We start from the raw sequence: 20405 nt of genomic DNA, 5'->3' as shown, positions 1-20405 counted from the left end.
CGCACCACATACGCATAAAAAAAATTCCCATTCTCCACTGACTTATTAAGCAATGGGGACTGAAATTGCATGGTTGGATCCAAAAACTTCTACTCCAGCATTAATGTCCCTTATCAGAATCCCACTCCCTTTTGCGCTCGCCATAATAAGCCTGTAATTGCTTTTTAACGAAGTTAAGATGGACGTCATGTTATTGTTTGTGCAGCTGTTGAAAGCAGTCGTACATGACCTGCCAGGAAAATCGCAGCATTCTATAAAGCTCCTCTCAGCGGACGAATCAACTCACCAACACACCCCAGAAGACTCTAAACAAGCAGCACTGCGGGTCGAAGTAGGAGAAGACTGAGGATTTATGGGTTTGGCTTGAAACATTTACCGCCTCCAAAACCCAAAACTCTAATAACTTGTAACTTGATGCCAAGAATAACCCATATACATATTGTGGAGGGAGATGGGGTGCTTGGTTTGTTGTATGGGAGAATATTTCTTTCTATTACAAGGCTTAAAAATGGGGAGGGAAAAAGAAAAAAAAAGAAAAAGAAAAAACTATTTTGAACTCAAGCAGAATCAATATTCCAGCTTTAACAGAGCGTGTGTGAGATTAACAGCTGGTAACACGCGAATGAGGAGCTGCCAAGCAGGTCTTTGCAGTTACGCTGGCAGCTAATAAACCATTAGCATAATTTTAAAATCAATAGTGTTTGGGATTTATAACAGCTAATTGGTTACTTTCAGAGTTCAGATCGTCTGCAGTGTGGATGTCAATGAACAACACTTCTAATCTTAGTTCATTAACTTCAGCTAATTGTAGATTAAGGCTATGTGCACTTTACAAAACGTATTGTCTAATTCTGGTGTTTTGCTCAGATGTGACTTTTCCTCACCCCTGTATCCTGAAAGGACATGTACGCTAAAGTTCATTCAGATGGTCCCTGTAAATTTGTAAACTTGTAAGATCAGCACATGGAATTTGAACCTATCAAAGGCTTACAAAGTCACACAAACACATTATAGATGCAGACAAATGAATCCTATGGCCAAAGGTTTATTGATGCTGGATTACCCAACACTGAATTTAGGAATATCAAAATGTAGATTGCTTATAGACTACATACACAATACTACCAAAATATTAAATTCAGGTGTTCCAATCACTTCCATGGCAACGGGTGTATAAAACTAAGCACCTAGGCATGCCGACTGCTTCTACAAATATTTATAAAAGAATGGGTCACTCTCAGGAGCTCAGTGAATTTCAGAATGGTAACATGATACCACCTGTGCAACAAGTCCTGTCATGACATTTCCTCACTGCTAAATATTCCACTGTCAATTCTCAGTGGTATTCTATCAAAATGGAAGTGATTGAGAATGACAGCAACTCAGCCACAAAGTGGTAGGCCACGTAAAAATACAGAGCGTGATGAGCAGATACTGAGGCACATAGTTCCTACCAACTTTCTGCAAAGTCAATCATTACACACCTCCAAAGTGCATGTGGTCTTCAGATTAGCTGAAGAACAGTACTTTGGGAGCATCATGGAATGGGTTTCCAGCTGCATCCAAGCCTTACATCACCAAGCGGAATGCAAAGTGTCGGATGCAGTGGTGATATGATTAGAAAAGTTCAGAATTACGACTTTGCCTATAAAGTAGGCTCATCAGGTAAATCCCATATCTTATTCGTAATCAAATCAGATTGTTTGTTCTGCTGTTCACACTGTCTATATAATGTGACCTATATCTGACATCAGTCTGAACAGATCATGCTACTAAACTGACCACACGCACTAAAGCATGATGCTTCAGGAACTGACCATCTGTTCCATCCAAAACACTTTAATTTTTAAATTGAACTGGAGGACTGGTCTTTTACTGTGCAGCGCTCACCCCTTTCTTTATCCCAAATGAGTATGAAAACCAGGCTATAAATTAAAGACTTAAAGGAATATTAAAACCTGAACTGATGTTGCCAAGTCTCTCGCAAATGCCTCCAAAGAGGACATGATTGACATAATGAGTTTAATATTTCTCTGATCAACATTTAAGCAGCCTTCATGCCAACATGAACAATATTAAACTGATAAAGGACTACTATGAAAGGAATTTCTTCTTGTGTTTGTTTATAAAAACAATACCAATTTCCACGTGTTTTATTTTCTCATAATTGAGTGATAGGAACATGGATTAAGAAGTTTCAGATTTTTTCCTTTTACCAATATTTTTTACAAAATGAAAATGCTTTGACCAGGCCATTTCCATGTCCCAAACACCTCAAATTAAAACAAAATGCTTTGGCCCTGAGTCCACGGATCATTCTCAGCTCCCAGACGTAAAAAGACTCGTGAATTCTGATCTGGCCACTCAGAAAGATTTGCGTTGCCATAGAACAGCTATATATCTGATTTCAATAGCACAAATGAAAATGGGCCAAATCTGATTTAAAAAATTCTGATTCTTGCTGTTCACACAGACACACTAATGACAAGCCTGTGTTACATATGAAGAACCAGATCAGATTTGGGCCACTTTTACCTGCTGTGTGAATAAGACTATGTCACCTTAATCAAGGACATCATAAGGACACCAAGTGTCACTGCACAATAGCAGCCCCCTAATGTGAGGGAATATGTAGAAAATGTGTCCTATTTTTGCAATTCCTATTTAGAAGTGAATGAGTATGTGCTATTCATATTTCATTCCTTTACAATATTTTGTGTGTGTGTGTTTGTGTGTGAAAATAATTTCAAAATCTCATACCTTCTTCTGCAAGATGCAGTGGAATATGAAGATGAACATGCTCTGCAAGGAATTGAAGATGGTGAAGAGGTAGGCCATGATCATTGTGTTTTCATTGATGTACATGAGCCCAAAAGCCCAGGTCAGACCAAGAAGACAGAGCAGAGCTATAGCTCCTATCACCCATGATCTGAAAGAGAGAGAGCAAGAGAGAGAGAGAGAGATTATTTTTTAAAAGAGAAAAAGGACACATTCCCAGATCTACAACCATGAGAGAACAATTAAAATTAAAAAACAGTCACAAACAGGGAAGACAGTTAAAAACCACATGCACAAAAATCCCCAACATACATTCTAAATTAAATATGCAATTCATCATCCAATACAGTATGATGTCTGAGGTTTGCTTGTTTAATTTCCAATGGAAACACAATTCTAAAGTAACTAACCACTAATGGAAGCTAATACTGCAATATATAGCAGTGAGCAATCTGCTTTCAGTTATTTATTGTTTTTTTTGTCCAGTTTTAACACATAACAGTGTCGGCAGTCTATTGGAGACTACTCAACAACTAGTGTACGAGGATTTCAGTACATATGAGAGGGGAGAACTGTGTCAATAGAATTTTTCATCAGACAACTCCTTTTAACACTTTAAACACACATTTGTTTTTGACATTGTAATAAAAATAAGAAGGCAGAAAAAATAAGTAAAAAAGATTAAAATTGAATCACACACACACTCACACACAAAGAGAAAAGCCAGTCAATCATGAGGGTCTCTTAAAAGAGATGATTATAACAGTTAAAAAATCTATCGACCTGGTTGGGTAATAAAAACACATTTTATTTATGATTTTTTTTTCTGTGAGCAAAACCCACTGTTCAAGTATTTGAAATCATGTTTCATATATTAATAACTGCTGTTATTTAATTTAGTCTTAACCTAATCACTGTAGACAGTAACACTATACATTAATATAAATGTTGTACAGAATATTACAGTTTCACAGAGATGTTTCTTAGAAAATTAAGCCCTAGTGCTTGCTACTGTGGGTCTGAAAATATGTGTATTTCTCAAAAAATTGTTACAAAGAAAAAGAAATAGACCAATAAATAAATAAATAAATAAATAAGAAATTTGGGACAAAGAAAGAAGCTGCTGTGGTTGTCAGAGCCCAGCCCAGAAAAATCACTACATTTGTTCGAGATTACATGGATTGTGAGAAGCAGAATATGCAATCATCTTCTAGGATTGAACAACAGAGGTGTGAAAAATTAGCCCTGATGATTTCAGAGAACAGACGTCTAGTGGAATTTGCATATTGTTATGGTACCTTTATTTTGCCACCTAGGGTTTTTGACATTCAAGAGTTTGCACAGGACGACACAGAACAGTGTTTTGCAAAATACTCTATATATTTTTTAAATTTACGTTAATAAAAATATGATTCCAAAATTTGAACAGAACATAAATAAATAAATAATCATACACAGGCGCGCACACACACACACACACACACACACATGTACATACACACCAGCAGAGGAATGAAACATGACCCCATTAATGACTTGAGCCAGTTTACTTTATGTCGGAACATTACATTGTTGGCACTTTAGCGGCTTGTGTTTGGACTGGAACAATGGCGGGATCGGAATATAAACTATCCGCCTGTGCGGGCCATTATTCGTTTGGAGTCAAATGTCCTGCTGGCTCCCGCCTTAATGTCTGCTAGTCTGTACTTAGCACTGAGAGTCACAACCATTTAGAAATGCCATTTACTCTTTAAGGTCATCCACACACTCACACGTTGCACACACACACACACACACATGTATGCTGAGTGTGTAAGTCACTTATATGGGGAACTTGGCTACTGTGACAGACTGAATTCTGGCACTAAAACACAATCATTAGAGAAAGAAAGACCGTGATGGAGAGATACAGCGAGGTCACTGGTTTGAGACAGGGAGTATTATTGAAGTGCAATTCTTTTATGAAGAAGGATAAAGCGATCGACTATGTTACTAAATAGGGAAACTCAAAAACAAGGCAGCACACAGATGGATTGATTCCAAAACACAGCATGAAAAGAAACAACAATGTCAAGGTTAACAAACTATTGGTAGGACTGCAGTTACCAAAGGAAAAGATAAACTCATCTCAACCTTACCATAGGGGTGGGAATTACTAGAGGGCCCAGTGGTAGCATTTTTATAGAAATATAGTTTGGCAGTAGGTAACATGTACACAGATTTTTCATATACCACATGTAGAAGATCAGCCATAACAGATTTGGATTCAAAATATTTGTTTAGTTGAACAAGGTGCTAGGATACTAACATTGAAAAGAACTAGATTTCAATAATCAGTCAAATCTTCTCTGTGAATACATCCGGGACTTCTCACAACCTTCTCAACTGGACCGTGGACATTAATGGACAAGATTTTTGTGTTGACTTTTAGTGTTTGTTAGAAATTTTAATGTTTTGGCTCCAGTGGTAAACTAAAGAAACCGAACATGGTGAGATTGGACTCTAGGGTAATTGACTACCCAAGGGTAGCCCATAAGAGCCCATGGGGACATACGTGTCATACAGAGGCAATTGCTCTAATACTGCAAGGGAAGCTCAGCTTCCCCTAAAATGTCAAAAAATAAGTGATCAAATATATTCTGTTGTGTGTACATGTCAGTGAATAAATATGCACTACAACGCGCTCAACTTTTGTTCAGAATCAGCTTCTTATCACTGACAAAGACGCGGCTTTCCCGCAGCTTCACGGTCCTTTAAACAGTGGTGTCTTTATCTCACTAAAAAGAAAAATGACATCTCGTGGAAATCATTATTAGGATTCTTAGTAGTTACTAATATACTGAATATACAATAAGCCTATGACTAATTTAATAATAATACATAAATGCCCCTCTATATACCGGTACTAATATATATATTTATATCTTAATATTACTATGTTGTATCGATTTATTTTCCCACCCCTATTCAGGAAAAGTTCAGGACAAGTTCAAATGAAACATCAATCAGACTACACATTCCAATCAGAACACACACTTCTTAAAGTGTGCATTCTGATTGGTCATAGTCCCTTACCAGTGGCCATCTGTAACAAGGCATGGCTCAACAGAATGCTGAAATAACAAAAAAACAAACAAAAAAAAAACAAACAAAAACTACAACAAAAAAAAAAAAAAACAGAAAGTAATGTAAACAGAAAGAAACAGAAAAGACAAATAGATGAAACTGATGAATGATTCATAAAACCAAAACAGGAAATAATGAATTAATATATGAGAGACACACACACACACATACATTTGATGATCATGGTGGTATAAAATTTGCTTATCCCCTATACTACACAATTTCACACTTAAAAACAATTTCACTGATACTGTAACAGAAAAAAAGTAAAACTGCGGAGTCCGTTTAGAACAGCATCCACTTCGTTGCAAGAACAAAGCAACTTCTAAATCAGTGCAAGTAGACATTGCTTCAAATGTAGCCTGAGCTAATTTCAGCCTGAGATTATGCTAGCTCAGCAATGTACCTTAATATATAGAATGTTTATACATTGAGGAAACCTAAAGAAAATACATGTGCATAAAGTTATGGCAGCTATTATGAAACTATTATTATTATTATTATTATTATTATTATTATTATTATATGTTTATTTATTTATTTATTTATTACAAAAGTTTGTTTTCAAGTGTCTACACATTATTATCAGATTAACTTTGTTGCTAAGTGTTTCTGAATGTTGCCTCCTTTCCTGCAAATCTAATGCAGGATTTGGATAGGATATTGGAAGTTGGCAAGTCCAAAACTTTAACCTTTCCACTGACAAACTCCTGCCAGTATATGTTTGTAGAGGTCTGCAAAAACTCTTCTTATACTTTTGATACTTAGACTTTTGACTTTTTGAATATTTTATGGTTTCAACCATATCAGAAGCCAAAAAGATCCTACAGTATTCCATCAAGGAATCATTTTTTTAAAGCAGATGAAATTAGTTACAGTGTAAAAGCTTAAAACAATTTGCTATTATATTTATTTTCATTTGCAGGATTTGTGCTATACAAATTCCATTGTTACCTAAACATAAACAATAATAATACAGCTAATAATAACTGTAGGTAGTGTCACTTTCACACAGCTCTAGGGTTCTGGGGTTGTGACTTCTTGGTCTGTGAGGTGTTTTCCCTGTGTCTGCATGGTATTCTCGGGTGCTCCAGTTTCCTCCAGAGTCCATAAACACATGCTGGTAGGTGAATAGCTGATACAAATGTGTTTGTAGTCGTGAGTGAGTGAGTGAATGTGAGAGTGCATGATGGCGTGTGATGGACTAGTGCACTGTCCAATGTGTTTCTGCCTTGTGCCCTGAAGAGGATAAAGCAGTTCCAGAAAATTAATGAATCACTGACTATGCTGGGTAAAAGTTGGGTAACGTTTTAAATCCAAAAAAAATAAAATCCCTAACACTAACCCTTTAACTCCAAGTAAGAACATTTCTCCCTAAACACTGCATCATTATTCTTTGATTATAAAAAAAAATTAACGTAAAAAATAGAATCACATAACAGTTATTTTAGACCATTTAGGCTAGCAACAAGCTTTATGTTAATGACTCACTAAAATCTTTTCTTCTCAGTCTTTGTTTCTGTGAAACGAAAATTTAAGAAAGTGACAGCAACCCTGCCACATTTTAAAGAGAACTACTTACATACACCATAAATCATCAGTGTGTCGCAATCATGTGTTAATTTACCTGTAACATACATAGTGCCAGTTCCAGGTTCTACCGTGTATTCCTAAAAGTTCTGAACTAAATTTACTTAATTCAAAAATGAATAAACATTTTTGGTTTGTTTATTTTATAAACAAATTAATATGCAGGTCAGGGTATATATGTAATGCATTTTTTAAATCTTTCTATTACCTAACTACCTTTTACATATTATACATATTAAATACAATGTTTGAATTAGTCCAACATTTCTGTATTTTTTTTACATTTAACCTTCCTCATTATGCTGATTGAAGGTGGCCTTTTCTTGATTATTTAATGAATTTTTGAAGTAGCCGTCAATTATGTTGACAACTGAGCAATGCACAAATTAAATATAATTAATCCCCTCTCCCCCCAGCACACACAAACACTGTAAATCTCTTATATTAACCATGTTGTATTTTACTCAATAACTTATAGAAAACTGCAGCTGCTCAAATGTAGTTGTACAATGTGATTAATATTATAATTGTATACATTTCACTGAAAGCTTCTGAATTGTAGTATATATATGGCTCTGTTTTAAAAAAAAATCGCTTTGTTTTATACATATTAATTCTCCGCACATCCACCTAAGGCGGAAGCTTGGTGATGCTGGTGAGCTGTATGCTTGATGTAGTATTCATACATGGCTTTTGTATCTTTAATGACAACTGCTTGAGCATACAATGAAACTATCTTGACTTTAATGTTCCAACAATTTTGGAGAGCACTTGCAGTCTCATCAGTTTCTCAACTCAATCATCAAGGAGCTCCAAACTCTAAATCGATTTTCAACACCAGGTTGCCTCTAACCTAGGCCTCAGCACTTGACTACCTGCCTCAGGTGTGTTTGGAGCTGGAACAGGACAACAATGCGAACTGGCCAGGAGTGGTTTGGACCCCTCTGATCTCAGCATTCTTTCATATACTCCCACACTTTGAACATAAAACTGCATCTAAAATCATGAATTTCGTTTAATAATCACCAAAACTGCGCTTGCCATTCTGCATTTGGGTCACATAACTTTCTTCTAACAACTCTAGACTGAATTATGAACATCAAAAGGAATAATCAATTGCTGAGACACGCCAAATAACCCAGATTCACCATTCGTCAGTCGCGGCTGGGCTGGGGGAGGACAGCTGAAGTGTACTATGCCCCTAGAAGGGCAAATCTGGGACTGGGTACACTTCCTTCTGCCCCTTTGACCTCTCAATCCCTTCGACTCATATTTTGAAGGGCTGAGATTTGAAAGTATTATTCATTTATCCAGTCATTGTCTGTAATTGTTTATCCAGTTTAGGGTCACAGTGGGTCTGGAGCTTACCCTGATGCAAGGCAGAATCACACCCTGGACGTGCGCTAGTCCATCACAGGGCACAATGCATTTAAATAGCTTAAATAGCTAGTTTTTGCACGGTCGGAGGAAACTGGAGCACCTGGAAGAACCCCATGCAGACAGGGGGAGAAAACACCAAACTCTCAACAGTCAGTCACCCTACGTGGGGCTTGAAAACACATCCCCAGGACTGTGGGGCTGTGTTACAGTGACACTACCTGTTAGAAACACTGTCACTATGGAGGTAACCTCAAGGGTACATTTCTTCACATACCTTCAGTTAGGGGACATACTTGTACCTTATTCTATTATGAATGTAGGTTTTAATATTGTGTTGATTTCATACGCCCCATTTTATCTCCAGGACCTATGTTATGATCTATTATTTTAGATAGTGCTATAATGAAAGATTACAAATATTCACCTCTCTTCTGTAGAAGAGAATGTAATGTACTTTTTAGGGAACACAACTGGAATTAAATGTACTTTTAAAGGTACATTTAAAAGGCAGTGAGAGTAATGTACCCCTACCATACCCATGATAGTTCCTGTTGCGCCACTTATATTTTCATCTTGCTTCCTTCAGAAAAGCTTTGACATATTCAATGCTAGGGCATCAGTGAAGAAAATGTTGAGAGAACATTTTGAAGGTGAACAAAGACCCAATATCCAATACGAACACAGTGTGTTTGTGTACTGGATCAAACTACAGCTCCAACTTTACACAATAAACATGTGAGTATATTCAAGGGTAGAAGAGAAACTGAATGATTACATTATGGTGTGTGAGTTAGTCAGAGTGTATGCACATTGATTGCACTGAAAATCACACACACAGACAGAAACAGCACGGATATAGACTTGTTTGTTTTTATACAAAGTCAGGACATGAAGTCAAATATATGATCAATATCCATTATGTAACTTTAAGTTCCTATATATCAGAATATTGAGAAAATGTTGTTAATACTACCCTTTTAATGGAATTAATAATAATTTGTTGCAGTAACAGCCTTTTTCTTAACTGGAAAAGCATTGCACAAGATTTTGGAACATTGCTGCAAAGTTCTGACTGCACTCAGCCACAAACTTTAGTAAGGTCAGGTATGGATGTTGGATGATTAGTTCAGGATCACAAACAGCACTCCAGGTTTTGAATTATGCCCTGTCACCACAGAGAATATAGTTCCAGTGCTTCACAACCTAATACAGGGGGCTTTACACCAATGAAGCCAACACTCTAAGATATTTAAGACCTGCTGTTCAATGATTTTCTATAATTATAAGGGATATTTACCAACTGTTTGGCTGATAATGTACCATACTTATAGCACATAACACATAATATAGCATTTTATATTAATGTGTTATGCCTTCTAAGGTAAATCTAAGCCTAAATTATGTTTTAGTAGGGTTTTCCTGTTCTGAATACCCTGTCCTAACAATATAAAAAAGCAAACACTACACACACCCCCAAACACACACACACAGAGAGAACGACTTACTTGATGTTGTCCAGGCAACCAGAGTCTGGTTTGAGAATAGCAGTGTGGTGGAACATCTTGTAAAGTGCAATGCCCAGGAAAATCACATTCAACTACACACCACACACAAGATACAACAGATACAGTAACAGTCAGAATAATATACAGAACTGTAAAGATAACAGTAACTAAATTAATAGTCATAATGAACGTGGTATAATATGGGTATAGGTATACAGATATGGCCAGAGATTTTTAATCTATATAATCTATACTGGTGCTTACAATATACATGAGCAGTTAAAGAAAAAAAAAAAACCTTGAATTAGAATTAGTACAGCACCCTGCCCTTCTCCTGCTCTCTCCTTCTAACCCAAACCCGCTGCTCCCCCTCTCGCTTGCTCTGTGTTCACAGTTGTCAGTGGTGTCTTGTCTGTTTTGTGGGGTTTTAAAGTTCACCCCAACACACTGTGACTTTCACATAATTGGTAAAATGTCCTCGGCAGACCATTATCTGCACCCCCCTGAGTGTGTGTGGGTGGATGTGTGTCTGTGTGTGTGTAAGAGACAGTGAAGGCAGAAAAGGGGGGTAGGGGTGGCAAAAGACTGATTCTTCAAAACCATTATCTGTAACACCCACCCCCAAACCCCCATTGTGAATATGTGTGTGTATATGAGAGAGGGAGAGAGACTGTGTGAAATTGTGTGTTCATGTATATGTGTGTGTGGATGTTAGTGCACATGTTTGTGTATGTGCGTGTTAATCTCACCATGATGATAAGAGTTGCAGGGCCAATGAAGCTCCAGATGAAGTAGGTGTCTAACCGAAGCCAGCACCTACAGAAACAAAAGAAGACCAAACACAATGAACAATAGAGAGTGAAGGATGGACGGATATGTTCAGACCCTAATTTATAATTTGTGTATTATCATATCAGCGAGGCAGGGTCCTGCTTTTGTGGTTGTATACACGTCACCACTCTAAGGTCCACAAAATTAATGCATTCACAGGGCACCACACACTCACTCACACCTGTGAGCAATTTCACACAGTCAATCTACCAACCAACCTATGTTATTGGACTGTCTGAAGAAACCGGAGCAAACCCAAAGTGACAAAGGGAGAACACACTAAACTCCTCACATAGTGATTTTACACCAAAAACCCTTCTGTTCCTGATGCTTTGAACCTTGCTTTACAGCCAACTGGCTCACATTTCCATCAGTTTTGATGGGTGTCACCAGTGGTGGGTGTTGCGAGACTGCTCCGTTCCAATGTCGCTGTGGATGAATACAGCCCCAGTGCCAGAGCTGTAGAGTAACAGAGTCAGGACAGGATCATTGTTAATACTTCGTTTACAGTGTGTTCTAATCAGATTGATGTTGCTGAGGTGTGATTCGTCCTGAGGAGTATGTGAACAGTGAAGAAAAGTAGCCAAATCACAGTCCCAGAGACACCCATAAATTGGCACATGTTCCTGTTTAATTTCCTACTATTTATTTATATAACATGATGTAAATGACCAAATCCGATGCGAAATAAAATTTTATTTGAGGCTCTGAGCTTTTATTGGGATTTCTTAAGCTCAGCATCGCAGTTTGTATTGAGGAACCAAATCTTATTTGGTTGGAGCTGGAAACATTTCTTGATAGCAAACCAATTTATGTCAGAGGAAACATGTCAAACGGATCCAAATAATTTTCACGAACAGGAAACCATTTTGGTTTATTACTGATGAAAAAGTGCTAACAGGCAATCAGGAGCTGTGTGACAGCTACACTACCTCTAGCGACGTGCCGCCTTATATTTTTGGAGTAAAGTAAAATTTTAGAAATTTGAGAAAGTTTGCAAAAAAAAGTAATTAACCTGTGTATGGATTCAAGCAACTCCACACACCTCTAATGGCATTGACTTCCAACAATAGGTAAATATGATAAACCCAGGACAATATATTTTGTACATTGGACTCCTTATTAGATTATATTTTTCAGTTATGAGATATATTAATATTTGCAGCACTTTGACTATTGAGGCATTGCATACAGTAGCATGTTTAAAACCTTCCTATTCCTTAATGTAAGCTAATATGTAATGCTCAGACATCATACTCTGACGTTGGGAACATCATTACGTCTGTAGAACCTTCCCGAATGTCTCTTGTCTGCAGAACGCGTGCAACATAAAGGAGTTGATTGACAACCTGAATTATTCAACTCTTCATCTCTGCTTCCCTGAGATCAGCTCTAAAACTCAGCATGAGTGTGTTTCTCTGTGTGTGTGTGTGTTTTTGTGTGTGTGTGTGGCCTGAACCACCCGCACAACTAGGCATGCATTACCCATTACCCCAGAACAGGTTCCATATGGAAATGAATGCAGGAACCAAATTAGATTATAAATACTTTATAGTCTCCAACAGGACGTAGGAATGATGTACACTGGGACACAGCTCTGCAGACAGTTCTGCTGAAGTATATTTCATCCATTACCAAGCTGACCGTGTTTCTAACAGACAGGGTGCTGCTCAATGACATCTCCCATTTTCAAGAACATGAAGACTTTCTGAATGAAAACTACAGTCAAAGCACAGTTCCATTCATTATTTTTTTCTTTATTCATTTCAAATCACTGACTTTTTAAAAATAGTTGTTAAATATACACATGTTTGATACATGTGTATATAGAGTACATATTGGATACTGAACTGTATAGCGGCTAACTAAAATGTGCAGTGTTTTAATCTGCCTGTGTAGATAATCTTATAGACTACAGAAGGGTCACATTTCATTGATTAAAAGTAATAAAAAATAATGCTGTATACAAAGGCTGATCCTCAAATACCACCACTTTAGCGGCAATGATGTCATAATCCTATTTGCAACCACTTTAGACTACACTTATAAATAGTTTACACTCTATTTATTTATTACTATTAATTAGGTTGTAAATACATTAAAAGTCATGAAAAATGTTGTCACAAAAACTTATTTGCCAAATAGTACACCCATATCCGTCTACTTGTTAAACCTCAGATCTTGCCAGATACTGACCTAAACCTGTCTTCAACCTAATTAACAACCATGCAATAAGCAGATTTTAAACCATTTGTAAACCTTTATAAGTGTAGTCTTTCAAGTGGTACCCTTTTTTATTAGTAGTATATAAAGTTCTGTTCAAAAATTCCTGACCACAGGTTTTACCCTAACTAATCCACAATATTATGCAGTCATTGTAGATTTTGGAAATGAATGTATTTCCTTTCCAAAATGACCTATATGCATATTAGACACTATTCCTATAAATGCTACTAGACAATCCTGATATTCTTTTTAACAATCATACGCTCTTCTTTCAGCCTTGGCTTTGTACCAGAGTGATCAGATTTTTGATCAAGAAAAAAAATCTTCAACCCTGTGACTTCTACTAGTCCACCCTCAGGTTTGCTCCCTGGCATGCAATACTGTCTTAATTTTGCTTCAAAAGACCAATGTGAATTTAAATGTAACTCCTGTAATAATTTGTTGGATATTTGTCAGTTTATGCTCATTTCAAGGAGATATGTCCTTCATTTTAGTATTGGCTCCTCTTAAGGATTCTACTTCTTGTTCAGAAGGAGCTTTTCCTTGCCACTATTGCTCTGAATTGCTTGCTTGGGGCTAGGAATTAGAATATTGTAAAGCTGCTTTTTAACAACAGCAACTTTTAAAACAGAGCTTTATAAATGAATTTGAATCAAATACTGTCTTCCTACCTATTTATTGTCATATTTGTTTATAAACTGGCATATTTTTTGTATATTATTCACTTATTCCAAGTTGCTGTCACTTATTCCATGCTGCTGTCACTGTTGAGCTCTAAGAGCCACATTCAAATCCAGTTTATAATAACAGAAATCTGTTATAACATGATAAAAAAGAAAATTCAGTTAAAGCATGTAGCACTTGATTTTTTTTCATTTTCATTTGTGAGGCAAAATATAAAAAAGGAAGTTGGGGTCTACAGTGTGTCTAAATTTCCTAAACCAATAGAAATGCTACAAAATAACTTTTACACAAAGTGACATGAGTAATGCAACTTGTAGTTATTTGTCTAAAGTTTGCAAACATGTCTGAATATACAAAAGGCATCAGCATTTTAAAAATATTTACAAAAATCTACTGTGCATTTTCATATTTGGTAAGATATTCTAAAGTGCTGCCATTTAAACTGTTTTATGTTATATTGACATGACATGTAATCAGTTACTACAGACTGGAAGCAGTGTAGAGGCTAAATATAAATTGGCTTCTAATTTGTACAATGTTCTAAAAATTCTAATGACATATTATTATATACCCCTTGTGTCATTTATCACATGTTAAAGTGACATATTATCATACTTCCTGCCCCTAACAAGATAGCAATCTATAATTTCATTCTGCTTGTTATTTAAATAACCCATTTATGGTTTACGTGACCCATTTATCTTGCATGGTATGGCATTCTGCACTAGACTCAGAAGACTGACCGTCACTTACTCCTTTGCCATATTCAACATCTCATATTTAAATGATGATTTATGCTGAAATATTGATGCAGAAGAACATCCCTTCAGGGCTTTACTGGCCACTAAACACAGTGAAATTGCTATAAAGATTAGTTTAGATCTGTTTAGGGCAGTTTTAAGAGTTTAACCACTTTAGAGATTCTTCATATATGATAAATTCAACAATATTAAAGTATTTCTGTAAATCTCTGCTTTACTGAAAAAATGCACTGACATAGTTAACATTTTGGATTGTGCTGCTTTCAACAAAATGTGATTTTTTTTTTTATTTATTATTTCATCCTCTAAAACAAACAAACCTAAATATTTCTTTCATTCATTATCTGTAACCGCTTAGCCAATTCAGGGTTGCGGTGGGCCCAGAGCCCACCGCCATTGGGCGCAAGGCGGGAGTACACCCTGGAGGGGGCGCCAGTCCTTCACAGGGCAACACAGACACACACATTCACACTTTCGAGTTGCAAATCCACCTACCAACGTGTGTTTTTGGACTGTGGGAGGAAACCGGAGCACCCGGAGGAAACCCACGCGGACACGTGGAGAACACACCAACTCCTCACAGACAGTCACCCGGAGCGGGAATCGAACCCACAACCTCCAGGCCCCTGGAGCTGTGTGACTGCTGTGTGGAGCTGTGTGACAAACCCTTAACCTTTGCACAGGCACAGAGTGTAAATAGTGATTTTTAAAATCTGGAATGTGATCAATAACAGATTTTGATCATTTAAACGTATGCATTAATGATAAATGTGTCTCTTACTGATTTTGGAGATTTGGAATGTGTTACACAAGACTGAAGTGGTATGTGTGTCTGTGGGTGTGTGTACTCACACTCTGTCTGTTCCATAACTACGGTAGTCGACAGCAGCTGACACGGCCACTATGAGGGCGGGTACTCCGTAGCCAGTGAGGTAGAAGTATTTGGTGCGCGAGTATTCACTCTCAAACACCTCCACCAGCATGATGTACAGCTGCACACCTTCAAGAAACATCCACGTAAATGCCGCCAAGAAGAAGAAGTGTAAAAGGGCTGCAAACACTGCACACGCAATCTAAAAACACACAAACACACATACACAACACACAAACACATACAGACAAGGCAAAAACAAATCAGTAAACATGAACCAGCCAGCATGAGAACATACTAACACACACACACACACATGCTAATACACTACTATCATATAATCCCTGATTTCATTATGCTTTTAAAGCGTGTCTTGACTTAAATGAGTTTTCCCAATAGATTTTCCACATTATCTCCCTTTCTCTCTCTTAGTCTCATGCTCTCTGAGGACGTTGAGAGGTTTCCGTTATTAACAGGAGGTCAAAGAGCCACCCCTCTCCGGTAATTAACGACAGCCAGGCGCCATTCTTAACCACTTACGGGATGTTGTGTGTGTGTGTGTGTGTTGGGTGTGTGGGTGTGACAATATTTTTGTCATGTTGATTAAACATTTAATTTGACTTTGTTGCATGCTTTTGGTTACACTAGCTGTAATCAATCAGCCAGGACATATTTGGTGTCCATATTTTGTTTCTTTAGTTTAGTGCTGGAACGAGCACAATATGACTTACTCTAAACCATATATAAGGTGAGTCAAATGTTGCAGGACACCCCTTTATTTCAGATAGGAAAGAAAAAATGACATACCTGAACCTCAGCAAGTAATGGATGAGGGGGCCTATATTTTGTAATAGGAGTGTGTGATATAATAGATACACAATAAGGTTTTGTTCATTTATATGCTTTAATGTATCACCAAGTGTTCATGACCTTAATGAAGATGTGGTTAAATCATGTTGGGAGAAGACTTGGGGTTGAATTTCTAAGAAGGAGTTGGGTGACTACTGGATTGTAATGTATGCTGGTAATTTCAACATACATACGCAGCAATATTAAGACACCAAACATGTCTTGGCTGATTAGCTACATCTGGGGTCAATGGAAAATTTTATAAATTAGATAAACATTAGAAAAAACCAACAAAGCTGATTTACTGCACTGAAATATGTAATGTGGCTTGAAAGAGATGTGTAGTTTTCATATGAATAAAATATCAGCCCTATTATGTCTGTAAATTTACTCCCTTTTAGCAACAGCTGTTGAAAGAATATGTTTATTTATATGAAAATCATGTACATATTTTAATCAAGTAAACCCAATGCATTATGTTTTTTCATTACACAAAATATTTTAAGAATGATATATTACACCCTTTTAACAAAAACATTAAACAAGCAATGAGACTGAAAGGAAGAGGTTCACTGAAGGTTATTATGGCCGCGTATGTCAAGCCTAACGGTGTTGAACAATACACGAATTATCAGCACTATTGTTTAGACATATATTTACAGTACCAAACAATGGGTTTAGGTCCAAAAATGTCAGTTTTGCGGTATTCTTATTCTGTTAGAAATAATTTGGGAGGTTAGGAACATTTACTGGTCAAAACAAGCTTGTTATTACTATATATATTTTTAAACTTACTTATTACTAAATAAATGAAGCAAAGATAGCTGACAGAGGAAACACTTTCACCCATCAGAAACAGAAATGCAAATATATTTCTCCTCCCAAATACCATAAAAATGAGCATCTCCATGGTCATTATTTATATAGATGAAATAGTCATAATAAATATAATAGTAAGAGTCAGTATTTAGTAATTTGATACCTTTAATCAACATGCCACTACTTTCTAAAACACACAAGGCCAGAAGTACATACATGTACAAGAACTAATGAGCACAAGCACTTTTCACTGAATGTCTTTATCTATATTTATTTGTTTGATAAATATAGAAACTACGGATACTGGAAGCCTGTGCTAGCTTTTCTCCTGTGGTGTTGCTATCACTGTGTGAAGAGTGGGAGAAGAGGGTTGCATTGACAACACACAATGGGCAGCATTTTGAACACATTTTATAAGTGGTCAGAAACTTGTAAATAATTGTGAAAGAATAAAGTTATGTTCAAAACCATTGTTTTTCTTGTAAATTCCCAATAAGTTTGATGTGTCACATGACTCTTTTCCCATTGAAAAAACAAAAGTTGGATCCAAAATGGCCAACTTCAAAATGGCCACCATGGTCACCACCCATCTTGAAAGGTTTTCCCACTCCCATATACTAATGTGCCACAAACAGGAAGTTAATATCACCAACCATTCCCATTTTATTAAGGTGTATTTTTAATGGCCCACCCTGTACAAACATGTTTTATGAGTGTGTGTGGCGTAACCAGAGGTGTTCCCTGTGTCATTCATTTAAATCACGTGTGCAAACACCAGCTATCTTCTGATAGCTGAACGTCTGACTGAACAAACGCTTCCCTTTGAAAATGAATGGGACACAATGCAGTGCGTCAACGATAGAGCAGTGTAAATGCGTTAAAAATCAGGCCGACCAATCAGAGTGGTGGGGGTTATGGTGTTCACAGTAAAATGATGAATTCATCATTGTTCCTACTCAATAAATTCATGTATTCTTCCCCTTCCTGCGTCTTCCCGTGATTTCAGCGAACAGAGACGCAGTGTGAAGGTTCTACTACGTTAAAAAATGCAATTGTTTTTGACGTGCAAAAAAAACTTACTCAGTGTGAAAAGGTCATGATCCACTCATACCAGCACAACACACACTAACATGTCACCACCATGTCCATGTCACTGCAGCACTGAGGACGATCCACCACCCAAATCATACCTGCTCTGTGGTGGTCCTTGAAGAACAGGGTAAAAGGGGGAAAATAAAGAAGAAACGGATGGACTACAGTCTGTAATTCCAGAACCACCAAGCGCTCCTCTATGGTCAGTGGAGCCGAGATGATGGACAGTGAGTGTAGAAACAAAGGCGTGGTCATGTTATGGTTGATGGTTGGTGTATGACTTCTGTAGGCAATGATTCTTAATTTTAATTATTAATATCAAACTAGATAATGGACAATGCACCAGCTGCTGTGGGATGAATGTTTCATAAAATCATCTAAAAAATGTCTTTGTGCATTTAACAGTTTTATTACCTTCATATCCACTGAAAATGTGTTTAACATGAAAGTAACACACCTGTCACGTGTATATAATTGAGCGTGTGATGTCAGAATCTGTTAATTGTTTTTCACAATACTGATAACATTATTATAATGAGTGTCTGATTGAATTTAATTTTTTGTAATTCTTCTGACATATTTACCCAAACTCTCCTATTCTGAATTTTACTCATTCTCATCACACGCCCCAGTCCACAGCAGCTCAATATTCAATGAGAAAAATGCTATACATTGATATGGATCTATTTAGTTTGTTGTATATACTTTTATATTAAAAAGCACCATTAAAACTTAAAATTTTTTTATTATGATAAATAAAAAATGCAAAGAATAACTGAAATATTAACCTTTGTTTAAACTAGACCTCAGTAAACAAATTTTGCTGAATAATGATAATTTGTAATAAAAATAAAAATCACTGCTTGCTTGCTTCAGTCTCTATAATATATTTGAAAAATATGCGCGAAACTGGCTTGTGCCCAAAATTCTGGATTTCAGTGAATTCTCATTATGTTAATTTCATATGACAAATAATATGCGCATGTGAATGTGTGACCATGTGTCTCTTACCGGCTGGTCGGTGCGGTGGATGCCAGTGAGGAAGAGCGTCTCCGCGATGAAGAGTGAGATGCAGAGGTTCTTGTGGATGGTGTTGCGGTCGCTCTGCAGGCCACGGAAAAAGCAGAAGGTGAAGATGCAGATGAGCAGACAAACGAGTGAGAGTAGGATCCCCACCCAGGTGATTAGGTCCAGCAGCAGCTTCTGCATCTGGTCTGCCTTCTGAGAGAGAAAGAGAAAAAGCAACAGAAAGAAATAGATCAAGAAAAGAAGAGGAATATTAATTCATTCATTTTCTGTAACATCTTCATCTGGTTCCGGGTTGTGATAGGTGCGAAGCCCACTCGGAAACACTGGCAGGAACACACAGGAACACACATACTCACCCATTCACTCACACCTATGGATATTTGTAAACAGCCAATCCAACTACCAGCTGTGTGAGTGTTTATTTTTTTATTTATTTTTTTGTTCTGTTTGGGAGATGGGAGGAAACTGGGGCACCTGGAGGAAACCCACACTTACAAAGGGAGAATACACAAAACTCTACCTGTTGTACGGCTGTGATTGGACAGACTTGGATGAGCAAGCCTGACACATTCTAACAGTTCCGCTCTCTACGTAAGAAGAATTATTTAATCACAAGTTTTCTGGCTTAGGCAGCCCACAAAAAATGGACTGGGTTGCTTTATTGATCCCTTTAGGGAAATTGCACCTCTGCATTTAACCCATCCTTGGTAGTGTACACACACAGACACTAGTGTGCAATTCTTCATACACACTATGGGCAGTGAAACAACCGGAGCAGGGAGCTGCCAACCACGTTGGCGCATGGGAGCAGCTTATCCCTTGCTTACCCCTGTGTAGTAATATATTGAAAAAAAAAGTGATTTA

At 37.1% G+C, this 20405-nt stretch overlaps 1 protein-coding gene across 5 annotated transcripts in view; it reads right to left on the bottom strand.

The window, feature by feature from the left end:
- Positions 1–20405, bottom strand: part of adgrl3.1 (adhesion G protein-coupled receptor L3.1) — a 204705-nt gene that overhangs the window by 13562 nt on the left and 170738 nt on the right. For 4 of the 5 annotated variants that reach the window (XM_066660024.1, XM_066660026.1, XM_066660027.1 and 1 more), the window contains exons 15-19: positions 19524–19733; positions 15734–15954; positions 11129–11195; positions 10380–10471; positions 2761–2929 (exon numbers count right to left, since the gene is read on the bottom strand). In XM_066660024.1, the coding sequence (XP_066516121.1) occupies positions 2761–2929; positions 10380–10471; positions 11129–11195; positions 15734–15954; positions 19524–19733 (759 nt within the window). The remainder of the gene's footprint in view (positions 1–2760; positions 2930–10379; positions 10472–11128; positions 11196–15733; positions 15955–19523; positions 19734–20405) is intronic. The other variant, XM_066660025.1, reaches the window with a different exon arrangement.

The sequence above is a fragment of the Hoplias malabaricus genome, chromosome 2 (genome assembly GCF_029633855.1).
Source record: "Hoplias malabaricus isolate fHopMal1 chromosome 2, fHopMal1.hap1, whole genome shotgun sequence".
In the NCBI taxonomy this organism is placed as follows: domain Eukaryota; kingdom Metazoa; phylum Chordata; class Actinopteri; order Characiformes; family Erythrinidae; genus Hoplias; species Hoplias malabaricus.
The sequence above is the reverse complement of the archived record's forward strand: the minus strand, read 5'-3'. Positions and strand labels throughout refer to the sequence as shown.